Source organism: Bos indicus x Bos taurus, chromosome 6, assembly GCF_003369695.1.
Source record: "Bos indicus x Bos taurus breed Angus x Brahman F1 hybrid chromosome 6, Bos_hybrid_MaternalHap_v2.0, whole genome shotgun sequence".
Lineage (NCBI taxonomy): Eukaryota > Metazoa > Chordata > Mammalia > Artiodactyla > Bovidae > Bos > Bos indicus x Bos taurus.
The window spans coordinates 60,639,931-60,661,024 of NC_040081.1; the positions used below are offsets into that span (position 1 = coordinate 60,639,931).

Consider the following 21,094-nt stretch of genomic DNA (forward strand, 5'->3'; position numbering starts at 1 on the left):
CTGTCTCCTGCCTTGTTCCTCTTAAGTCCTTCCTTTGCACACCTCCTCCCCAAGGCCTACCCCCAACAATCTACTTCTGCTGCAGACCTGGGCATTTACTTCTCACATTACCACCCCTCTGCCCTCCATGGCCTTCAAGGGCCCCTTTGATCAGCCCCTGACTCCAAAGCCTCCTCTTCCTTTGGTACCAGCCTCAGATTTGATGCTTGATTTCCTCATGTCTGCCATGTTTTTTTGCACCTCCATTCTTTCCTGGCTGTGCAGCCTTCATTCCTTCACCACTCACTGGTTGGAGTGAAGTGAAAGTCACTGATCATGTCTGACTCTTTGCAACCCCATGGTCTATACAGTCCATGGAATTCTCCAGGCCAGAATACTGGAGCGGGTAGCCTTTCCCTTCTCCAGGGAATCTTCCCAACCCAGGGATCAAACACAGGTCTCCCACGTTGTGGGCCAGTTCTTTACCAGCTGAGCCACAAGGGAAGCACAAGAGTACTGGGGTGGGTAGCCTATCCCTTCTCCAGGGGATCTTCCTGACCCAAGAATCGAACGAGGGTCTCCTGCATTGCAGGCAGATTCTTTATCAACTGAACTATTAGGGTAGCCTTAATGATGCTTAATTGTTCCATGCCTCACACTGCTTATCTATAAATGAGGATGATCATCGTACCTACCTCATAAGGTTGTGTAGGAATTAAATGAGCTAACATATGTAAAGTTCTTAAAAGTATGCTTGGCAGTTAGTAAAGGCTATATAAAGGTTAGCAATTTATTGCTATTGCTCTTGTTATTTTGAGCCTAGATGTATTAATTTTTATTGCTGCATAAAAATTACTATAAACTTAGCATCTTCAGTCAATATCCACTGACTGTCTTAGTTTCTATAATCAGAATATTGACATGGTGTGACTAAATTCTTTGCTCAGGGTCTCACAGTGCTGAAATTGAGGTGTTGGCAGGGGCTGAAGTCCAAGCTGAGCTTCTTCCAGGCCTCTTCCTAGCTCATGTGGTTGTTGACAGAATGCATCTCTTTGCAGCTATAGAACCTATGGCCAGCAGGAACTCTGACTTCACCTACTTTGTAAAGCTCCCATGATTAGGTCAGGCACAATCAGGCCATCTTTCTTTTGATCAACTGAAAGCCAAGTGGTTAATGACATAATCACAAAGTGGTAATCTACCATATGCACAGGCTCCACTGGCACTCAAGGGAAGGAGATTGTATAGAGTGTGTCCCCCAGAGGGTGAGATTCTTGGGGGCCATCTTATTAGCAGAATCCTGCCTACACACTGGTCATTGGGAAATACAATGATTTTTGTTCACTTTGTTAAATTGCACTCTGAATATATGATTTATTTACCACCACCATGACTTCAGATTTTTGTAGCATCTGTCTTAGAGCATTTAGATAGCATTTGCTTCCCTGGTGACTCAGCCAGTAAAGAATCCGCCTGCAATGTGGGAGACCTGGGTTCAGTCCCTGGGTTGGGAAGATTCCCTGGAAAAGGGAATAGCTACCCACTCCAGTATTCTGGTCTGGAGAATTCCATGGACTGTATAGTCCATGGGGTCACAAAGTGTTGGACATGACTGAGCAAATTTCACTCTCATTTCACATTGATCCAGCTCCTGAAACCAGTGTTCATCATTCCTTTCCTGAAGTTTGAACTACCTGATGGAACCAGTTAGCTCGTCTTTTACAAAGTCTTTTACGAAGACATAACTGATGAATCTGCAGCTAATGTCCTAGAGTTCCTAAAGGATGACTCACAATTTGCCATCCCTTCCAGAGCCATTTGTTTATTCTTAATGACTCCGAGCAGATGAAGACCAGAGCCTTTCTCGGCTGTTGTATGTGTCTGCTACTCTGCCGGGCCAAAGTCAACTTGTACCTGATAGACAAATGCATCACCATGAGGAAAGTCTTTGATATTATTTCCAAAAGATTTCCTTGCCCCCTCTTTTTCCCCTTCCAGTTAAGTCTAGATTCCCCCCACCAATTTAATTCAGTTTACAGTCCACAAAGAGGTATTATTGATCAAAACCCGCTGATGAAGGATGTACTTTTAGAAGATCAGTTAAAAAGAAAAACTCAAAGATGACTCTTAGGTAGTAAAACCTATTTTTTTTTTTAAATGTTGAACCAGATTCTAGGCAATAAGACATGGACAAAACTTTGAAGCAATAGAAGTACTGTGTATTAAGTTGCTTCAGTCGTGTCCAACTCTTTGTGACCCTGTGGACTGTAGCCCACCAAGCTCCTCTATCCATGGGATTCTCCAGGCAAGAATACTGGAGTGGATTGCCATGCCCTCCTCCAGGGAATCTTGCTGACCTAGAGATCAAACCACTGTCTCCTGTGTCTCCTGCATTGGCAGGCAGGTTCTTTATCACTATCACCTGGGACTACTCCCCTCAAATCACTTAAGTTACACTTTTCTTTAAAAAAAATTTTTTTTTTATGTATTTATTTATTTTTGGCTGTGTTGGGTCTTTGGCACTGCAAGCAGGCCTTCTCTAATTGTGGCAAGCAAGGGATACTCTCTTGTTGCAGAACACAGGCATAAAAGTGAAGGCTTAGTAGTTACCTCTTAGGATGTGGAATCTCCCCAGGTCAGGGATCGAATCCTTGTTCCTTGTATTGGCAGGTAGATTCTTAACTACTGGGCCACCAGGGAAGTCCTAAGTTTTATTTTTCAGTGGCATTTAACTTAAAGTTTTACACCAATGTGAAAGGTAAAGGGAAGAACAATGAATTTGATATAGCTGTGGGTTCAAAAGTTTGCAGTGTCTGTTTACTCCAGGATTTCCTAACAAAGTATGATTTTATTATCTAACAAGCCATGACTCACATCTGACTCTGACTGCCCTAAGGATTGTCTTCTCTCCAGTGATTTGGACTATTAAAGAGGAAAGATTGGTTCATGAAATAATATTAAATAATGTAGACTTAGATTTCTTTTCTTTCTTCCAGGACAATATCATATTATTCTTGAGAGGTTGTAAAGAGCTCGGCCTTAAAGAATCTCAGCTTTTTGACCCTAGTGACCTGCAGGATACGTCCAACAGAGTCGCAGTCAAGTAAGTCCTGCACGATTTATGTTCAAGGGAAACCCATTTACGGCTTGATTTGCGGGTTTGCGATGATGTTGTAAGGTCTAAGAGGCAGAGAATTGGGCATGCCTAATAAATTAGAAATGTGAAGGTGAAAATCCAGCTTTCAGAACAAGCCACATTGGCCTTCCCTTGTGCCTAACTTTCATTCTGATCAAACATAATTTTTTGAAATGCAAAAATCATACATATAGAGTTAGAATTTTAGAGACAAGGAGGAAAACTTTTAGGTGAAACTTAACAGAGGGAGAGGCAAGGGAGAAGTATGCGCAAAATCTATTTGGGTTAGACAAAAAGCTTTTATTGGCTCCAGTTGGGCATATGAATAGGCTCTTGGAAGACTGCAAACTCCTAAACAGTTCTGAACTCTGTTTATTATGCAAAGAAGGCAATAGATTATGGAAAAATCTCTTCTCCATTTACATTTGTAACTGTTTTCTCATATGTGTCAGTGATTAAGTTCTCTGAAGATGGATCATTGGCCATTTGACTGTTGTTGACTGTATCTACTCAGTGAGCCATGTTTGGGGCCAAAGAATTCTTGGGAAAGAATGTTTTAGTACAAGAGAAGGCAAGTGTGCTTCTCTGTAAAGAAATAGCTGTGAGCAGGGTGATGAGATGAAGAGTCCTTTTGAGATGGTGGAGGTAACTTTTCTGTAGTTTAAAAGTTCTTCAGACTCTACCAAATTCATATAAAACATTTTCCAAGTTAGTCAAACAGTGTTTGGCATTAATATGCTTTAATAATAAGCTTAGTTACATACATAGCATCTTTGGGTTGGATGTACTTCTCCTTTTGATTACTTTTGGGTCATTTTACCATAGAAGGGCAGAAGAAAGAGAGACACCAAGATTCAGAACTGTAAATTTTTTGGTATTTGTCTGCTCATACTGGCTTTTTTTTTTTTAATGATGGGGGAAAATATGGAAACTACTAAATGAAATCAAATTGGAGTTTATATTGGATTTTATGATTTATGACTAGGAATAAGGGAGAGTCATCCATGACTGACTATATAAAAATCACTTCTCTGTTGTCAGTGTGCCTTCTTTTTACATATAATTGACATGTGTTGTTGTTGTTCAGTCGCTCAGTCATATCCAACACTTTGCAACCCCATGGACTGCAGCACACCAGGCTTCCCAGTCCTTCACTATCTCCCAGAGTTTACTCAACCTCATGTCCATGGAGTTGGTGATGCCATCTAACTGTCTCATCCTCTGTTGCCCGCTTCTCCTCCTGCCCTCAATCTTTCCCAGCATCAGTGTCTTTTCCAATGAGTCAGCTCTCCGCATCAGGTGGCCAAAGTATTGCAGCTTCAGCTTCAGCATCAGTCCTTCCAATGAATATTCAGGGTTGATTTCCTTTAGGATAGACTGGTTTGATCTCCTTGCTGTCCAAGGGACTCTCAAGAGTCTCCTCCAGGACCACAGTTCAGGAAGATCCCCTGGAGAAGGAAATGGCAACCCACTTCAGTATTCTTACCTGGAAAATTCCATGGACAGAGGAGCCTGGCAGGCTACAGTCCATAGGGTCACACAGAGTTGGACATAATTGACATACACTATGATATTAGTTTCATATGTACAACATAGTAATTCAGTATTTGTGTATATTGCAAAATGTTTACCACAGTAAGTCTAGTTAACATCTATCACTATATAAAATGTATTTTTCTTGCAATGTGTACTTCTAAGATCTTCTCTCTTAGCAACTTTCAAATAAGCAATATTGTTTTATTAGCTATAGTTGTCATGCTGTACATTACAACCCCACTATTTATTTATTTTATAACTAGAGGTTTGTACCTTTTGACCTCTCTTTAATATTTCTCATGGAAAAACTTTAGTTAGGGGCAAAAATAACAGAACAAAAGTTATGATATTTGAATATGGAGAGCACCATAAACCTCATTTTAGTGCTCACATGCTCCATTTGTTCTGCACCTAAATCCAGCCTGTATAAATCATTATTCAGCTTAGGAAATTGTTTCAGGTTCTGCCTCATCTCATATTTGTAGTTTCACCTGGGTGGCAAGTGACCAGAAACAATAGTAACTATGTGGCATGGTAGGTAATCATTAGTCACACACACATTGCTTAGAGGGTGAAGGAAAGTTCACTTAACAATATTGGCAGCTGCATTCATTTTTTTTTTTTTAAGTCACTCTAAACCAGTATGTTACTAAACCAGGAGAACTCTGAGACTGATTAGTTTTAGAAATTTAGAACTCATATCACCGTTATTGCTTTTCTGTAAAAGCCTAGGCATCAGGAAACCCAGGGTCTGCCTCTATATATGCTAACCCTTAGGTCTATAATCCAAGAGCCTTTGCTTCAGTAGGGCTCTGTGTCTTCATATGTAAAATGGAATTGGACAGAATATTCTTATGGGTATGATTCTAGCTAAAGCTTGCTCAGTGCAGATCTGGGAAGGTGGGTCAACCACCTTCTAAAGAGACTTTAATTCAAAGACACAGAAAACAATCCAAAGGGAAAAAAGTCTCTTAGACCAGTGGCACACACTCACTTCTCAGTTACTAGGCCATCTTCCCCTTCTCCTGTTCTTTCCTCTGTCCTTTTCTTGCTTTTGCTTCTTTTCTCCGTCTCCTTCTCTTCCCAGTGCCTCCCTTCCCTTCTTTATCATATCTTTCCACTTATCTCCCATTTTGTATTTCTTCTTATTTTCTTCCCTTTTAAGTTTTTCCTTCACTTGAGGTTATTAATTTTGTTAAGAAACACTTGCGCATCGCTTTCCCCTATGACTGATATTTTTCATTCATTCAGCAGATTTATTGAGCAGCTCCTATATGTCTGATCCTTTCTGGTCACTAGAGAATAGGCCTTCTGTTCACATGGAATTATATACCCTGTGTCAAGAAATGAGAAGTAAATAAGCAGATTTTTAAAAATTGCAGGGAGTGGTAAGTGCTGAGGAGAAAATAGTAATAAAATAAATGATGTAAAAGATAGTGACAATTACAATATGCATATATATATATATATATATATCAATATATCAGATCATTGTGTTGCATACCTTAAACTTATAAAATGTTTTATATCAATTATAGCTCAACAAAACTGAGGGGTAATAAAAAAGAAAATGTGTCAAGAATAGTCTCTCTGAAGGGATAGCATTTCAGCTGAGGACTGAGGCATGAAAGGAAAGCAAGAGCCAGCCATGCAAAGATCTATATGGTATTCAGGGCAGAGGAAGGGTAGGTAGAAAGGCTAGGAAAGAAAAGCAAACTTGATGTCTAGAAAGAGAAAGAAGAGTGGCCAGCCAGTGTGGTAGAAGGGTAATGAGCAAGGATGAGTGTGGTTTGAGGAGTTGTCCACAGGCGTTATAGGAGGTTGAATTAGGAATAATTATAGAGAAAGAATTTTTATTTCACTGTATGAATATTTAGAACCTAAAGAACTTTATATTGAAATTATGCCATAAATTCATTTATGGTACTTAGAAAATCTGTAGCATTAAGGAGGATTGGGGCATGGAATGAACTATCTGCTTCACAACTTTTCTGTAAGTGATGCTGGTTTAACTTAGTACTGTCTGGGGACATTTGTAACACATGTGGATTTCATAGCTCTGGTAAATGAAAGTAGAAACTGCTATATTTTTCTGCTTTCCCCTCTGAAAGTTGAGCCAAGCATTAGCAGAGATGGAAAACACCCTGTTGACACCAGTTAGTACTGAAAGCAATAGGTAGAGGGGTGGATCCCAAGAAGAAAATTCTGATGCTTTTTTTAAAAATTGGAGTATAGTTGCTTTACACTGCTGCGTCAATTTCTGCTGTACAGAAAAGTAAATTGGCCAACATGTACATAGATAATTTTGATACTTTTTCAAATTGTCTTTTTCAAAGTACTCTTTAGCTTTCTTTGTAGGTAATTTTTCTTACTCTTTTTTTTTTTTGAGAAGTAACTTGAGTAGACAAAGAAAGAAAGAGGGAGAACCTGCAAATGATTACTAAGTGTGTAATTTTGTGCACTCTACCTGTAATGGGTGCCAGACAACCTTGGTGAGAAATGAAAGCATAATCCAAAAGGGCTTGCAGCAAATATCATTCTAGAGAACTGCAGCAACTGGATGCAAAGGAGGAAGCCTTTGGGTTGCTCCCGAGGACGTCTCTGAAAAATTTAGAAGCGTTTTCACATGGTTGTTATGTGTGAGTCACTCAACAAATGTTTTGTGAGCTCCTAGAGTGTGCCAAGTGTGACTTTTTTTCAGAACTGGGTCACAATTTTAGTCAAAAAATGTTCATTGTCAGTGCAGAGAAAGTCTTATGTTCCCTGTTCTTAAGTTTCTCACCAAAAATTCAAATCTTTAATAGATTTTTGTTTGCTTTCATCTAGTTCTGTTGTTGTTGTTCAGTTTTTTTAAATCCTAGCAAACACCTAAGCAGTTAATGACATATCATCCTTTCTGTTAATGGGGGGAATATGAAACATGCTCCTAATCCAATCCAGGTTGGACCACTGCTTCTTGCAATGTGAGTGTCTGTTGATGGTTTATATCCTGGATCTGGACTATGTTTTTTCCATTCCCTCCAATCTCAGTTGGCTTAAAATTGGGCATCTGTTCATTAATCTGTACTTTGGGTCAGAATATGCAACAGTTAGGTAATTGTGATCTAAATATCTGAAGAAATTCTTGACTAGTTTTTTCAATAGAATTACATTCCCCCTCCCCAACCCCCAACTGAAGTTCTGTGGAAAAAAGAAATGTAGCATTTGTTTTCCTAGTATTTATTTGTTGACATGCTAAAGAAAACTTAGAATAATTTAGAAGAAATTCTTATATTTCACTGTATGAATATTTAGAAAGTACCACCAAGTAGCTTTTTTGTTTATAGTTTGAGAATAAATGTTTCTGTATATTTAAGAATGCGTGTGTGTGTATTTGAACATAGCATGCATATTTTCCTGCTAATGGCTAATTCCCAACACTAATTTATGTCCATAGCAGAAAAGAACAAATATTTGGATAGTATTGCCTCTTCTACATATATTTTTCAGGTCTATTTAATTAAGTAGTTTTAGACCTTTGTTAAAAGTACTTGTATAAAGAAGATTTTGGAAGTGTAGTCAGATTTCAGTTTGACAGTGATATATAACCTAGGCAAAATTTTACTTGAACAGTTCAGCTTTGAGTATACAAATATAAACAGTCCTAGTTTTAAATGGAATTCTTCATTTTCCAGATGTTACAAAACATTCATCTTTCCATGGTGTACTATGGAATTTTAATCCCATCTTATCCTTCCTTATTTTGTTTTCTGTGTAATTTTATTTAGTACCTGAAATTAGTAATTGTAGACCTTAAAAATAATATATTCTGATGATTTCATTGTATTTGTTAGCTCTCACATATATCTTAGAGATGTTGAAATGAAGATCACAGTGAAGAAACTGATCATATTTTCTTTTCCTTTTTCCTAATTAGGAGTCTTGACTATAGTAGGAAGCTGAAAAATGTAAGTGTTTTAGCTTCACTTTCTAAAGCTTTTCTCCTTCTAACATTGGTGGTTCGGGCATAAATTTTACCTCATAAGTTCAGTGCCTCTCGAATGCCTAGCTAGAAAGAATCATTCTTAGAAAGCAAGTATATGTGCCTCTGATAGAAAAATTAATGTCAGTGATAGAAATAAAAATGGTAGTTTTTTTCTGGTTGGGGGGGAATGTCTCTTTAATTAGATAAGAGCTCCATCTGAAATAAATGAAAGCTTACACTCTATTTGTAATTTGGTTTCTTAAATACAGAATGATGTGTCTGAGCACTAATATTACTTCCTTGCCGTGGGTAAGCACAGATGGGGTTATTAAATTAAGCAGTTGGGCAAGTTGTTTTTGGGAAAATATTAGTATAATATAAATACTGTTGACTATTGTGGGCCTGTACCTTTTGTGTATTTTTTTGCTATTAATCTTTTGAGGTTTTTATTAGCACTTTCCAAAATCATCTTTTTCTAGTTAGATCTTATTTTCCAAGGGCAAGTACATTACTGCTCTTTTAAGTTTAAATTGAAGAGTGTACGAAATGATCTTCTGTCTATAAAATTTTAAAATTGGCTGTGACCCTCCACTTTTAAAAAAATTTCCAGGGTGCTATTATATTTGACTGACATTCTCATTCTTACCTCCTTTTTCTTCCTCTGTAAAACCACAGTTATGTGCATTTTTCATCATACAATTTTAAACAGAAACCCCATAATCTAAAACACAACACAGTCCTGTCTTTTGTTCTCCTATTACACTTTTCAAGAGAGCCTCATACCCTTAGCACACATGAGTTATTTTATGGGCCTAGTTCATGTCCTGACATCTGTAATTGTCTGTACTCTAGAAATTTATTTGTAAGTAATCATTTAAAAAAGAATTTCTGGAAGTTTTGAAGGATTCTTAAACTAACATTTTCCCACAGAGGTAGAAAACCAAATCACATCTTAGCAATGATGCACATAACCATATTTTGGGCCTGTTGCCATCTGGAAGCTTGTACATATATCATGCTGTCCAGAGCATTTTCTGGCCTAGCAAATAGAGGGAGGGACAGTAAATACTTCCCAGCCTAGCTAGAGCATTAAGACCAAATGTGAAAACAAAATCATAGTCTTAGCTTTTCCATAGGCTTGAGATCCCGGTCATTCAACTTTATGGAGCTCATCTTCAGATGACCCCTGTGGGGTTCTGTGGGAAAATCAGTATAAAGAGAATTCGCTTTTGTGGACAGTTTCTTTGGAAAAACAGGACAGAATTAACTTAGGACTGAAGCTTCAGACCAGTGAATATTCATAGACATTCTTAAACATTCAAACAATTGCTAATTGGCAGTAGTCTTGCCCAGCCCAAAATTTCCCATCTCAGATTAATAGGAATCTAACTAACTATACCCCAGAGCTAGGTCTCTGCAGAATGTATTCTTCATTACATTGCTGTCCTCTGACTTTAATTAGATATATTTTGTTGATCTTGTTCTGGAAACCACTAATTATGTTTTCTCTCTCCTTTGAAAAATTTTTACTAATGGCCTTAGCAGAACCTCTGTGCCCGCAAGTAGAAATTATGGGCCTTTTAAAAGTACCACTCTTGAAAGGAATTGACAACCTGTTTCATTGCTTGTCTGGGTAAAGACTCCAGAGTTTCTGAAAATTTTTGCTTCCTGGTTTTGAAACCTTCATGACATGAAAATAGTTTTGGAAGATTTATTTTTCCTTCCTGCTCACATTCTCACAACCAAATTCTTCCTAAAACTAGGGTCTTATTTTCACTACTGAATCATGTTTGTGTTGACTGACGCAGCATTGGGTTCCTAGTAAAACAATTTTACCTAGAATGGATACCTCATGAAAGGTGGTTTTTGTAAATTAGCGCTTCACATTCTCTCTTCCTGCTTTCCTGTTCAAGGAGCGTTACTGACTTCTTGGTTGAAAAGTAATTCTTTGTGCATGGTTCTGTATCACAGGTACTAGTGACCATTTACTGGCTGGGCAAAGCGGCGAACAGCTGTGCCTCGTACAGTGGGACTACGCTGAACCTGAAGGAGTTTGAAGGCTTGCTGGCTCAGATGAGAAAGGTAACTTGGCTTTTCTTCCTCATCCCATGAGGTTTAGATAATGTGGGAAAGTAACACATTTGCTTGCTTTTAAGATCATTACAGGTCCGCATGATAAAATCGCACAGGCCAAAGATGTCATGTGTCTCACCAACGACAGCTTTGCCCCCTATACTCCACACCTACCTGAAATTTTATTCCCTTCTGAGAATGGGAGGGCTTATCTCTATCCAACTTGAATTCCCAAAGAGCAAATTCAGTCTGTCAGTATATGACTCTGGGTGCCAAAGAGCTCAGTGCCTGCTTTCTTGGGGAAATAATGCCTGAATGAAACAACACAGTATTATACAAAAATGAAGACTTGCTCTGCACTTTGATCCTAAAGGTCATTTTGCTTACCTGTCAGAGCCTTGGTATGGGTGAGGTAACGTTGGCCAAGTTCTTGCCTTGGTCTCTGAAAAATTAGAAACATACTCTTCTAAGATGCATATCTTATGACCATTGCATTTGAATGACCTGAAATTGGGAAAACATTGTAATAGTGAGAGCTTTGTGTATTTAATTATGAGAAAGACTGACCTAAGGTAGGGATTTGTCCAAGAAAAAGTAGTGTGTTTTGTGTGTGGCTGTTTTGTGTGTGCCTGTTAAAGATGCAGCAGTAAATAAGAACTCACCCAAAGTACTAGGATATGGCATCACCCGGGAGCAGCCCCACCCAGCATCCTCAGTGACTAGGTAAGACTCATTGGAATCAGTAGCACCCATGGGTTTTGGATAAGACCTGTAGTGCAGCCAAGATAACTAAGGCCTTCCTCCTCTTTCCTCTAACATGAAAACTAAATGCACTCATGAGACCTCGGTGAGAGACAGTCTGTATTTTATAGTTTTGCTTTTAATACTGAAAGCAAGAATTTGCTGCAATTTTCTAACAATTTATTCTTCTTTCCTTAAAGCAAATAGTTCTGACAGTTCTTTGTGTTTGGCTAGAAACAGGCTGGCTCATGAATGTTTAAATGGACAAAGCTTTCATATTGGTCATAACACATATAAACAAAGTCCTTTAAGCTCAATTCCTTGAAAAATAAACACACCGCTCAAACACATTGTTTCTTAGTCTTAACTCTTATTTGTCCTTTAATCTTCATCTCACTCAAAAGAGTTACTTAGGCAAAGTACAAAGGTAAGCTTTAGTCTGGATTTGTGAAATCTAAATGTTTATTGTTTTTTGTTAAATTTGGACTTGGATAATGATAGATGGATTATCTGTTTTAAACTATTTAAAAGCTCTGCCTCATAGTTTCCCTGCTTGATTCTCTGGAAATATAATTTCTTCTCATTATTGACATTTCTTACTGCTAGTCTGGCTCCTTAAAAATCCGAGCATCTATTGGTCTCTGCAGCTGCAGAGTCTCTCCTGACTTCCGTTTCTTTTGAGATAGTTAGTTATTAACAACTTCCTTGAAAGGACCTGCTATTGTGAACAGCTGTTACCTTTTTAATGAATATAGATGTCACAGGACACAAGGGAGTAGTTAGTATCACTGGACAAAGCGTAACAACTAAAAAAAACCAGCTGTGATGCTCCCATATCTCTATGTAAACTAGAGAGTAACTCACCTGAACTTCACTGGTCTATTTGATAACTGGAAATATTAGATTGGTTTCTCGAGTAGTCATGTATGGATGTGAGAGTTGGACCGTAAAGAAGGCTGACACAGAAGAACTGATGCTTTCAGGCTGTGGTGCTGGAGAAGACTCTTCAGAGTCCCATGGACAACAAGGAGATCAAACCAGTCAGTCCTAAAGGAAATCAACTCTGAATATTCATTGGAAGGACTGATGCTGAAGCTGAAGCTCCAATCCTTTGGCCACCTGATGTGAAGAACTGACTCATTGGAAAAGATCCTGATGCTGGGAAAGTTGACGGCAGGAGGAGAAGAGGGCTACAGAGGATGAGATGGTTAGATAGCATCACTGACTCAATGGACATGAGTTTGAGAAAACTCTGGGAGATATTGAAGGACAGTGAAGCCTGGTGTGCTGCAGTCCATGGGGTCACAAAGAGTTGAATACGATTTAGCGACTAAACAACAATAGTGTGTATTATCTCATTTTGTGTATTACTCATTTTATCAATTAGGATAGAGTTTGGTTGGTAAATGCAGAAAACTCTACCAATGGCTTAGATTAAATAGAGTCTTATGTCAAACTCCTGTAAGTAAGATCTGGACATGAGCTGTCCAGGACTGGTGTGGAGGTTCTGTGACTGGCTGGGGCCTACTGTCCTTTTACTCCATGATCCTCAGCTCATAGCCTTTTGATCCAAGGTAGCCACGCAAGCTTTAGCCTTCACGTCCTCCTCTTAACCAAGAAAAATCAGGGACAAGAAGAAGAAAGCTCTGTGCCTTACTTTCAAGACACTTCTGGGAAGTCATGCACTACACTTCTGCTCACATCCTGTTGACTTAAACTTGGTCACATATCCGTTGCTAGCTGTAAGGAAAGACTTGAGGAAAGTAGATTTTATTTCATCTAAAAACTGCATGTGGACTTTGCTGGTGGCTCAGGGGTAAAGAATTTGCCTGCCAATGCAGAAGACATGGGCTCGATCCCTGATCTGGGAAAATCCCACGTTTTGCGAAGCCTGGGAGCTACAACTACTGAGCCTAGGTGTCACGGCTACTGAAGCCCGCATGCCCTAGAGCCATGCTCCACACAAGAGAAGCCACTGCGATGAGAAGCCTGTGCATTGCAACTGGAGAGTAGCCCCTGCTCACCACAACTAGAGAAAAGCTCACGCAGCAACAAAGATCCAGCACAGCCAATAAATAAAACATTACAATGTCCTGCCTCCCACTAAAAAATAAAAAGCAGATTATGGGTATTTTCACTGGAAGAGAACTGGGAAACAGATACTGAGAGACAAGTGGAATCTCTTCTGCACATACTCAAGCTGAAGTAGATTTGAAATTTAAAGCTTTTCTTTCACAAAGGCTGCTGCTGCTGCTAAGTCACTTCAGTAGTGTCTGACTCTGTGCGACCCCATAGAGGGCAGCCCACCAGGCTCCGCCGTCCCTGGGATTCTCCAGGCAAGAACACTGGAGTGGGTTGCCATTTCCTTCTCCAGTGCATGAAAGTGAAAAGTGAAAGTGAAGTCGCTCAGTCGTGTCCGACTCTTAGCGACCCCATGGACTGTAGCCTACCAGGCTCCTCCATCCATGGGATTTTCCAGGCAAGAGTACTGGAGTGGGCTGCCATTGCCTTCTCCGTTCACAAAGGCTATTTATTTCATATTCATTTAATTCGTATTCATGAGATTTATTTCATATTCATTTTTTTCTAGTAGGAGAAATGTGCAAAAAATGATTACGGTACAACTTGTTCTGTAGTGCACTAATTACATGTGGACATAGGTGTTCATAGTAGGTTGCTATTGCATTAGACAGTAAAGGTCTCTGAAGGCATGGTGATAATGGCCTTTCACTGGGCCTGGATATGTCAGAGGTCTTCCAAAGGAGGGGATGCCTAAGCTAAACCAAGGGGAGTTACTACAAGAATAGTGAGATTAAAGGAAGAGCCGAGGGGATGAGGGTGGCCCTAAAGATCTCAGGGTCTGGAACTATGTTGACCTTCTAGGTTCTTTCTCTCTCTTTCTTTCTCTCATCTCTTCCTGTCTGTCTTTGAATTCATCCTTTCCTCCTATAGTTAGACATTCTGCCATAGCAGAGACTATGGCCAAAAACAGAATTCTCTGCTTCTAGCTCCTTGCCCAGAAAGGCAAGGAATTCTCCTCCCTGGCCCCGGCTGAAAATTCCTGGGGTGTACTCTGGCCCAGTGTGGGTGCTATTTCTGAGCTAGTCAGTGTGACCAGGAGCAAGGTATACCATGATTGGCCTAAACTACTCCTGTTTCAGACGGTGAGGGGTATTAGCAGAACATGGGGATAGAGGGGGGAGCTGGATAAGCCAACAAATATAAGACCTTGCCCTAGATGACAGCCACCATCAACTTCTCTTCCTGTAATCTGCTTAATTTTTCCTGATACATACAGTCCAACTTTGTCTTCATTTATTGGTGTTTCTGTTTGCTTTTTTTCTTCCCTGCTAGAGTGTAGGGCCCAAGATGGACAGGGTGTTTCTCGAATTTGCATAACATTATGTCCCCAGAACTGAGACAGTGCTTGGCACATAGAAGATGCTTGGTCAGTATGTGTGGAATGAATAACTTCCCAACCAGAGCGTGGTGGGTGGAGACAGCTGAAAAAGTAGAACCTAAAACACTCCAGAATAGAATTTAACCGCCTTATAAATCAAAAGAAGCAGAAAATGGTGAGTAGTAAAACAGAGGTGTCTGGAGTTTCTCAGAAAGCGTAAGTCATTCACCAACCCTAGCTGGTTCTCATTATCTCTGACTAAGGAGGATAAGAAGAGGACAGATGAGTGAAATAATCCAAAAATATTGTGGAAGCTAGTAGTTCCCACCCCATTCATTAACACACTTTTACTGGAACCGACAGTTAGCACACTGGAGAGCCTTAAGTCTTATCCCCTCTCCTTGGAGTGCTCTCTGCAGAAGACAGGAGGCAGCTACTGGGCAGCTAGATGGGAAGCATAGACAACATAATAGACGTGAAGAAAGGAGCATTTAGACTGTGCAAGCCTTTGTGTTGTTCATATCTTCTAACCCCTCTCGCAAAGCTTGCCTTTGAGTGACTTGATGGAATCCAATAAAATTGTTCATCCTGCTAACATCCACATCTTTGTTTCCAATCTCTTGCTTCGCCCTGAGGTTTCTATGGCCAAGGATGGCCACAGGTGGCCTGGTTTACATTTGTCAAGCTGCCGTTCAGCTTCCAGCTCTCACTTGATCCAAGGTTTTACTCTTGGCTTTCTATGAAGTCATGAACAGAATGGCCTTTCTATTTTTCTTTCCCATAACTACCTGTGAGAAAGCAACTGAAGCTCCAAGAAGCATGTTGAATTTTGGGTTTTTTTTTCCTTTCTTTTCTCCTGTGGTTTGTAGGGTAGGGTAGGGGAGACATTTGGGTATCTGGGAAAGGTTTCCTGATATTTGTTGTTGTTCAGTCACTAAGTCATGTCCAACTCTTTGTGATCCCAGGCACTACAGCATACCAGGCTTCTCTGTCCTCCACTATCTCCGAGTTTGCTCAAAATATATCCATTGAGTCAGTGATGCTATCTAACCATCTCATCCTCTGTAGCCCCCTTCTCCTCCTGCCCTCAGTCTTTCCCAGCATCAGAATCTTTTCCAATGAGTCGGCTCTACGCATCAGGTAGCCAATGTATTGGAGCTTCAGCTTCAGCATCAGTCCTTCCAATGAATATTCAGGGTGATTTCCTTTAGGATTGACTGGTTTGATCTCCTTGCAGTCCAAGGGACTCTCAAGAGTCTTCTCCAGCACCACAGCCTGAAAGCATCAGTTCTTCGGCGCTCAGCCTCCTGTATGGTCCAGCTCTCACATCCACACATGACTACTGGAAAAACCATAGCTGTGACTATACGGACCCTAGTCGGCAATGTGATGTCTCCTTTTTTAATACACTGTCTAGGTTTGTCATAGCTTTCCTAGAGACCAAGTGTCTTTTAAATTTCATGGCTGCAGTCACTGCCCACAGTGATTTTGGAGCCCAAGAAAATAAAATCTGATACTATTTTCTTGAAAATCCAGTTTTGTAATGCTGTACCAAGCAGCTTGTGTAAAATTTGTGTCATTTCTAGATGTGGGCTTCCTAAGTGTTTGTCCTCCCTGATGGGAAATTGGGCCCAAGGCATCTAGTTATGGGATATAAATGGAGAAGGAGATAGAAGAATATCAGAGTTTATATAAGATTATGTCCTTAACTGCACTTATAAATTGTGTATGATTTATATATTGACATTTACATGCCAAATGAATGCATAGCTAACATTTTTTGAGCACTTAAGCATCAGGCATTTTTCTGAATGCTTTCCATGTAGTAATACATTTAACCCTCCCAGCAACCCTATGAGATAAATATTATTTGCTCCATTTTACTGATGAGAAAACTGAAATTGGCCAAGGTCAAATAACTAGCCCAAGGTCAGACAGCTGACAACGGGTGGAGCCAGGATTTAAACTGTTAGCTGAGCTTCCAAGACCATGCTTTTTACCTACTCTAAACTGTTTCTTGCAGCAGGTATAGGTTGGGAATCTAGGCATAAACAGCATTTAGTGAGGGGCACTATCCAGGTTAGCATCATCCAGTATAAGCATGGGTCTTCCCAGATGGCACTAGTGGTAAAGACCTGCCTGCCAATGCAGGAGACATAAGAGACACAGGTTCCATCCCTAGGTTGGGAAGGTCCCCTGGAGAAGGGCACGGCAACCCACTCCAGTATTCTTGCTGGGAGAATCCCGTGGACAGAGGAGTCTGGTGGTCTGTAGTCTATAGGGTTGCAGAGAGTCAGACACGACTGAAGCGATTTAGCATGCCAGCGTAAGCAGGCAGTAAGTATACAGCAGTTGGAAGAGGTGATGCTGATGATGACAGCTGTCACTTACTGAAGTTCATCAGATGTTGTCGTCAGCTTTTGCCATTTGGTAGTTGGAGACAGAGTCCTTTGTCAGAATCACAACTTGGCTGATTACTGCGTGACCTCAGTCAAGTTACTCGAACTCTTTGATTCTTTTCTATAAAATGGGGACAACCCCAACCACATCACTGGGGAGTAGGTTGTGTGGATTGAATAATAGAGCCTACAAAAAGCATCAAGCACAGAGTAAGTGTTCAATAACATTGGCCATTTGGCCTGTTCTCAGTGGATAAATAATCCAAGATAATTACTTGCATTTCCAAAGAAATTAAATGCAAAACCGTATCCAATTTAGATATATAATTTTCAGTTAGTCATGAGTTCTTCCTTTTCCTGCTAAAAGTCAGGCCTGGCTTTTGTACAAGTCCTGGTTAACTTTTGACCTACAAGTAAACTACCTTCATTTCCATAACTGGAATTTCTGCCTTCCTCCAGAGGGTCGTGTCAGCTGAACTCACCCAGGCCATATTCAGGTCCTCACTGTGGTGGCTGCAGTGCCCCTCTCCACACTTCCCCTTCCGCTCTCGCTCACTCTGAGTCCTGATGCAACATGTGTGTGTGCCTTGTGAATGACAGGCACTCTGTCCCCCCAGAGGGCTCACTGGGGAGAGTCAGAGGATCTAACTCAAGTCAGAGTCAGAGGTTATAACTGATAGAAGCCGCTGGACACAGTTCCTACAAAGACACTGGCTGTGGTGTGCATATAAGTCAGTGTAAACAGTGTTTAAAAATTGCTAACATGGAGTATATTTGTTTTTTTCCTTTCTGTGGGGAATGTGGAGGGCACCTGCCTGAGCATCCCAGGAAATCTGCAGTGGGACCTTCCAGTCTTTGTGGATGTCATTCACAGCCCTGATTTTAAGCAACAGTCTGGGAGAGATTAAACTGAGGTTTATCTTTGAGTGACCGGAGTTATTTCTGTTTTCGTCAGCTTGGACTCTTGTAATTAATGCTAAGACACTGGCGGGAACAAGGCTTTTATTATAATATGAGGGTGAGGATGGCTTTGACTGACCTTTCTTCTGCTGGAGTTTCAGTGTTTTAGTATGTGCTGCTTGCGCTGGAAAGAATTTATAATCACAGGCTGTCAAAGACAGCCATTGTTTTCACTGCTCTGAACATGTGGGTCAGCCACAAGTGCTTTCAGCTCCCCCAGCGCCAAGAGCTGGCCGAGAGCGAGAGCATGCCTGGATTCTTCTGAAGCATCAGGAAAAGCATTTTGCATATTTTTCACTGCTTTTTTTTTTTTTTAACTTTTTGCCCCAGAAAAGACAGCTCCCTTTCAGAGCAGGAATTTCCCTTCAAGGTAGCAGAAGATGGAGCATACTGCTCCAGGATTTTATGAAAGTGATTCTGCTGCAAAAACAAATGCTGTGTGCCTTAGCCAGACAGCATAAACAGAAGCAGTTGGGGCTGGGTCCCGGAACAGACATGCAGTTATGGATCCCGAAAGACGGGTCAAGGTTAAGGTTTTCATTTTTCTTTTCATCTTTTATTGTATTCTTGTGAATCCAAACTTGATCTTTTATTCTTATTTCTCGAAATTTTTTTTTTAACATTGTGGACTACGAGATGCCTGGGGATTTTTTTTTTAATATGTGTGATTTTCTGATTGAGAAAGTTGTAGCAGGGAAGGATTGAAGAATGAAATGTTGACTTGCAGATGATAATCAATGTGATAACTGCTTGCTGTAGCCTTTCCACAGTGATTCTATATGCAGGATTTTTTGGAGACTGCTGGGGACTGATTTTCCTGATATCCATAGGCTCTATGTCTGTTGCAGTAATGTCTGTAATCCTTTTGTTTTCTTCTTGAACAGGAGACTGATGACATTGAGAGCCCTAAACGTAGTATTCGAGACAGTGGCTACATCGACTGCTGGGACTCCGAGCGCAGCGACTCCCTCTCTCCCCCTCGACACGGCAGAGATGATTCCTTCGACAGCCTGGATTCCTTTGGCTCCCGTTCCCGGCAGACTCCTTCGCCAGATGTAGTCCTCAGGGGAAGCAGTGATGGTAGGTTGGAGCCTTAATAAACTGCACTTCTTAGAATCAAACACTAACAAAAGCTGCCTTGTTCCCAGCCGAGAGATTGGCACTGGGAAGGCGGACTCCATACTTACCTTGCGGTAACTCTAAACTGGTAGGAAAAAAAAATCTCTTAATGTTGTTTTTTGGTGGTCCTTAGAATTTGGTTTGCCTTTGCCAGCAGTTGGTTTGAACATTGCCTCAGTGAGCATATCTTCTGTTGGAAAATGTGTTACATCATTCCTCCCTGGGTCTCAGTGAATCAAGACGCTGTACAGACCATTAGCTCATAAAGTGTGCTGGAGATTTATATGTTTCAGGTACGAGGAAGGGAAATGCTTGAGTGAGTACCACACTGTACAAGTGAAAATGGATCAACTTCCAGCAAACTGGAAACACACTGCACACACTTATGACAGCTCTGAAGCTTGGGACTGTGAAACTTTAATTGGCATGGTTTTGCCAATATTAGATGCTTATACCTGACCGTTGACTAGAGCGATGCAGGTGGTCCTTCATGTATTGAACACAACCCAGACTGCTTGTTTCTTCAGAGGCTGGGTTTCATTTAAATCTCCTGGATTTTATATCACCTGAAAGGAATGATCATTTTTCTTTACAAAAATGTATGGTCATGCAACCTGATGTAAATTTAATGCATATTTTTTCAGAAGCTGTTTACCTTACTGATCTTGTGCCTTTGTGCTTTTATTAATAAGAAGGGAAGATAGCTTGGCTCTGCATGTATAAACTTGGAGAAAGACTCTCAGGGAATTCTTTTATTTGTGTCTATTTCTTTTTACTAGAAAAAGAAATAATTAGCTTCTGATTGAAGCTAATATTTCTAGAGACTTTAAGTCTTCTGTCTGAGATGAAAATTTTATTTTATAGCTAAAAGACCCCTTCCAGTTATAAAATTCTATGTCACCAAAGTACTTGGGTATTTAATATGCCCAGGTCCTGAGTTCATTACTCGACCTCTGGTATCTCATTTAATGCTTAGCACAGATTATGAGATACCCAGTATGTGAGTTAGTTCTCTCACAGGGCTATGAAACACTCCTTAGCCATATTTTACAGATGAATCTTAGGTTAAGAAACCATCCTAACATTGTAAGTGCCCCCAGTCACTGTAAGTAGCGTGACAATGTTAGCCTCGAGAAGTGTGAGTCCAAAGCTTATACCCTAAAGCTTAATTTACTCACACATCTTTCTGTTTGCTTAATAGATTTTTCAGATTCTAGCATGACTGAACTAATGCTTTTGTTTAGTACTTAAACTTGCCAGCAAATAGATTAGCCTCAGGGCCATATCGTATGTGACTCCTAAAGAATTCCATGGTGCATTGTGAACTGGTTGAAAAACATTTCTACAATTTTACATGACATCGTAAGTCCCACCCACAGTATTAGAAGTTACAATACCAACTGCATGATCTAATTGAACTTTAACATAACTGAAAGGGAGATTTACTTTTATGAAACATATCATAACTAAACTATTGCATTCATATTATTTTGATTGTTTTAAAGAATTATCATTGTCTCATCCTGGTTTCTAATAACTGGTAATGTGGATCCTTTATTTATTCTGTCACCAGCTTTGAGGGATTCAGAGCTTATAATGGGCCACATCTTGAAGGGATTTGAGATGGTAATTACTAATATTGTACTAATATGTGCTGAGGCATAATTTCATTTGCAACAATTAAGATTGATAAGCCAGAGTCTTTTCATAAGTTTTTCCCATGTAGAGAAAAACATGAAATTGAGCTTCACAAAACACCGTCCGTGAAAGAGCATCTTAACACACAG

At 40.1% G+C, this 21,094-nt stretch overlaps 1 protein-coding gene across 19 annotated transcripts in view; it reads left to right on the plus strand.

Moving 5' to 3' along the window:
* LIMCH1 (LIM and calponin homology domains 1) overlaps positions 1-21,094 on the plus strand; it is a 351,768-nt gene that overhangs the window by 247,487 nt on the left and 83,187 nt on the right. For 13 of the 19 annotated variants that reach the window (XM_027544363.1, XM_027544364.1, XM_027544365.1 and 10 more), the window contains exons 4-7: positions 2,976-3,082; positions 8,568-8,598; positions 10,587-10,697; positions 19,073-19,268. In XM_027544363.1, coding sequence (XP_027400164.1) covers positions 2,976-3,082; positions 8,568-8,598; positions 10,587-10,697; positions 19,073-19,268 — 445 coding nt within the window. Of the gene's footprint in view, positions 1-2,975; positions 3,083-8,567; positions 8,599-10,586; positions 10,698-18,537; positions 18,716-19,072; positions 19,269-21,094 lie in introns of those variants that run through there. The other 6 variants (XM_027544380.1, XM_027544376.1, XM_027544377.1 and 3 more) reach the window with 1 other exon arrangement.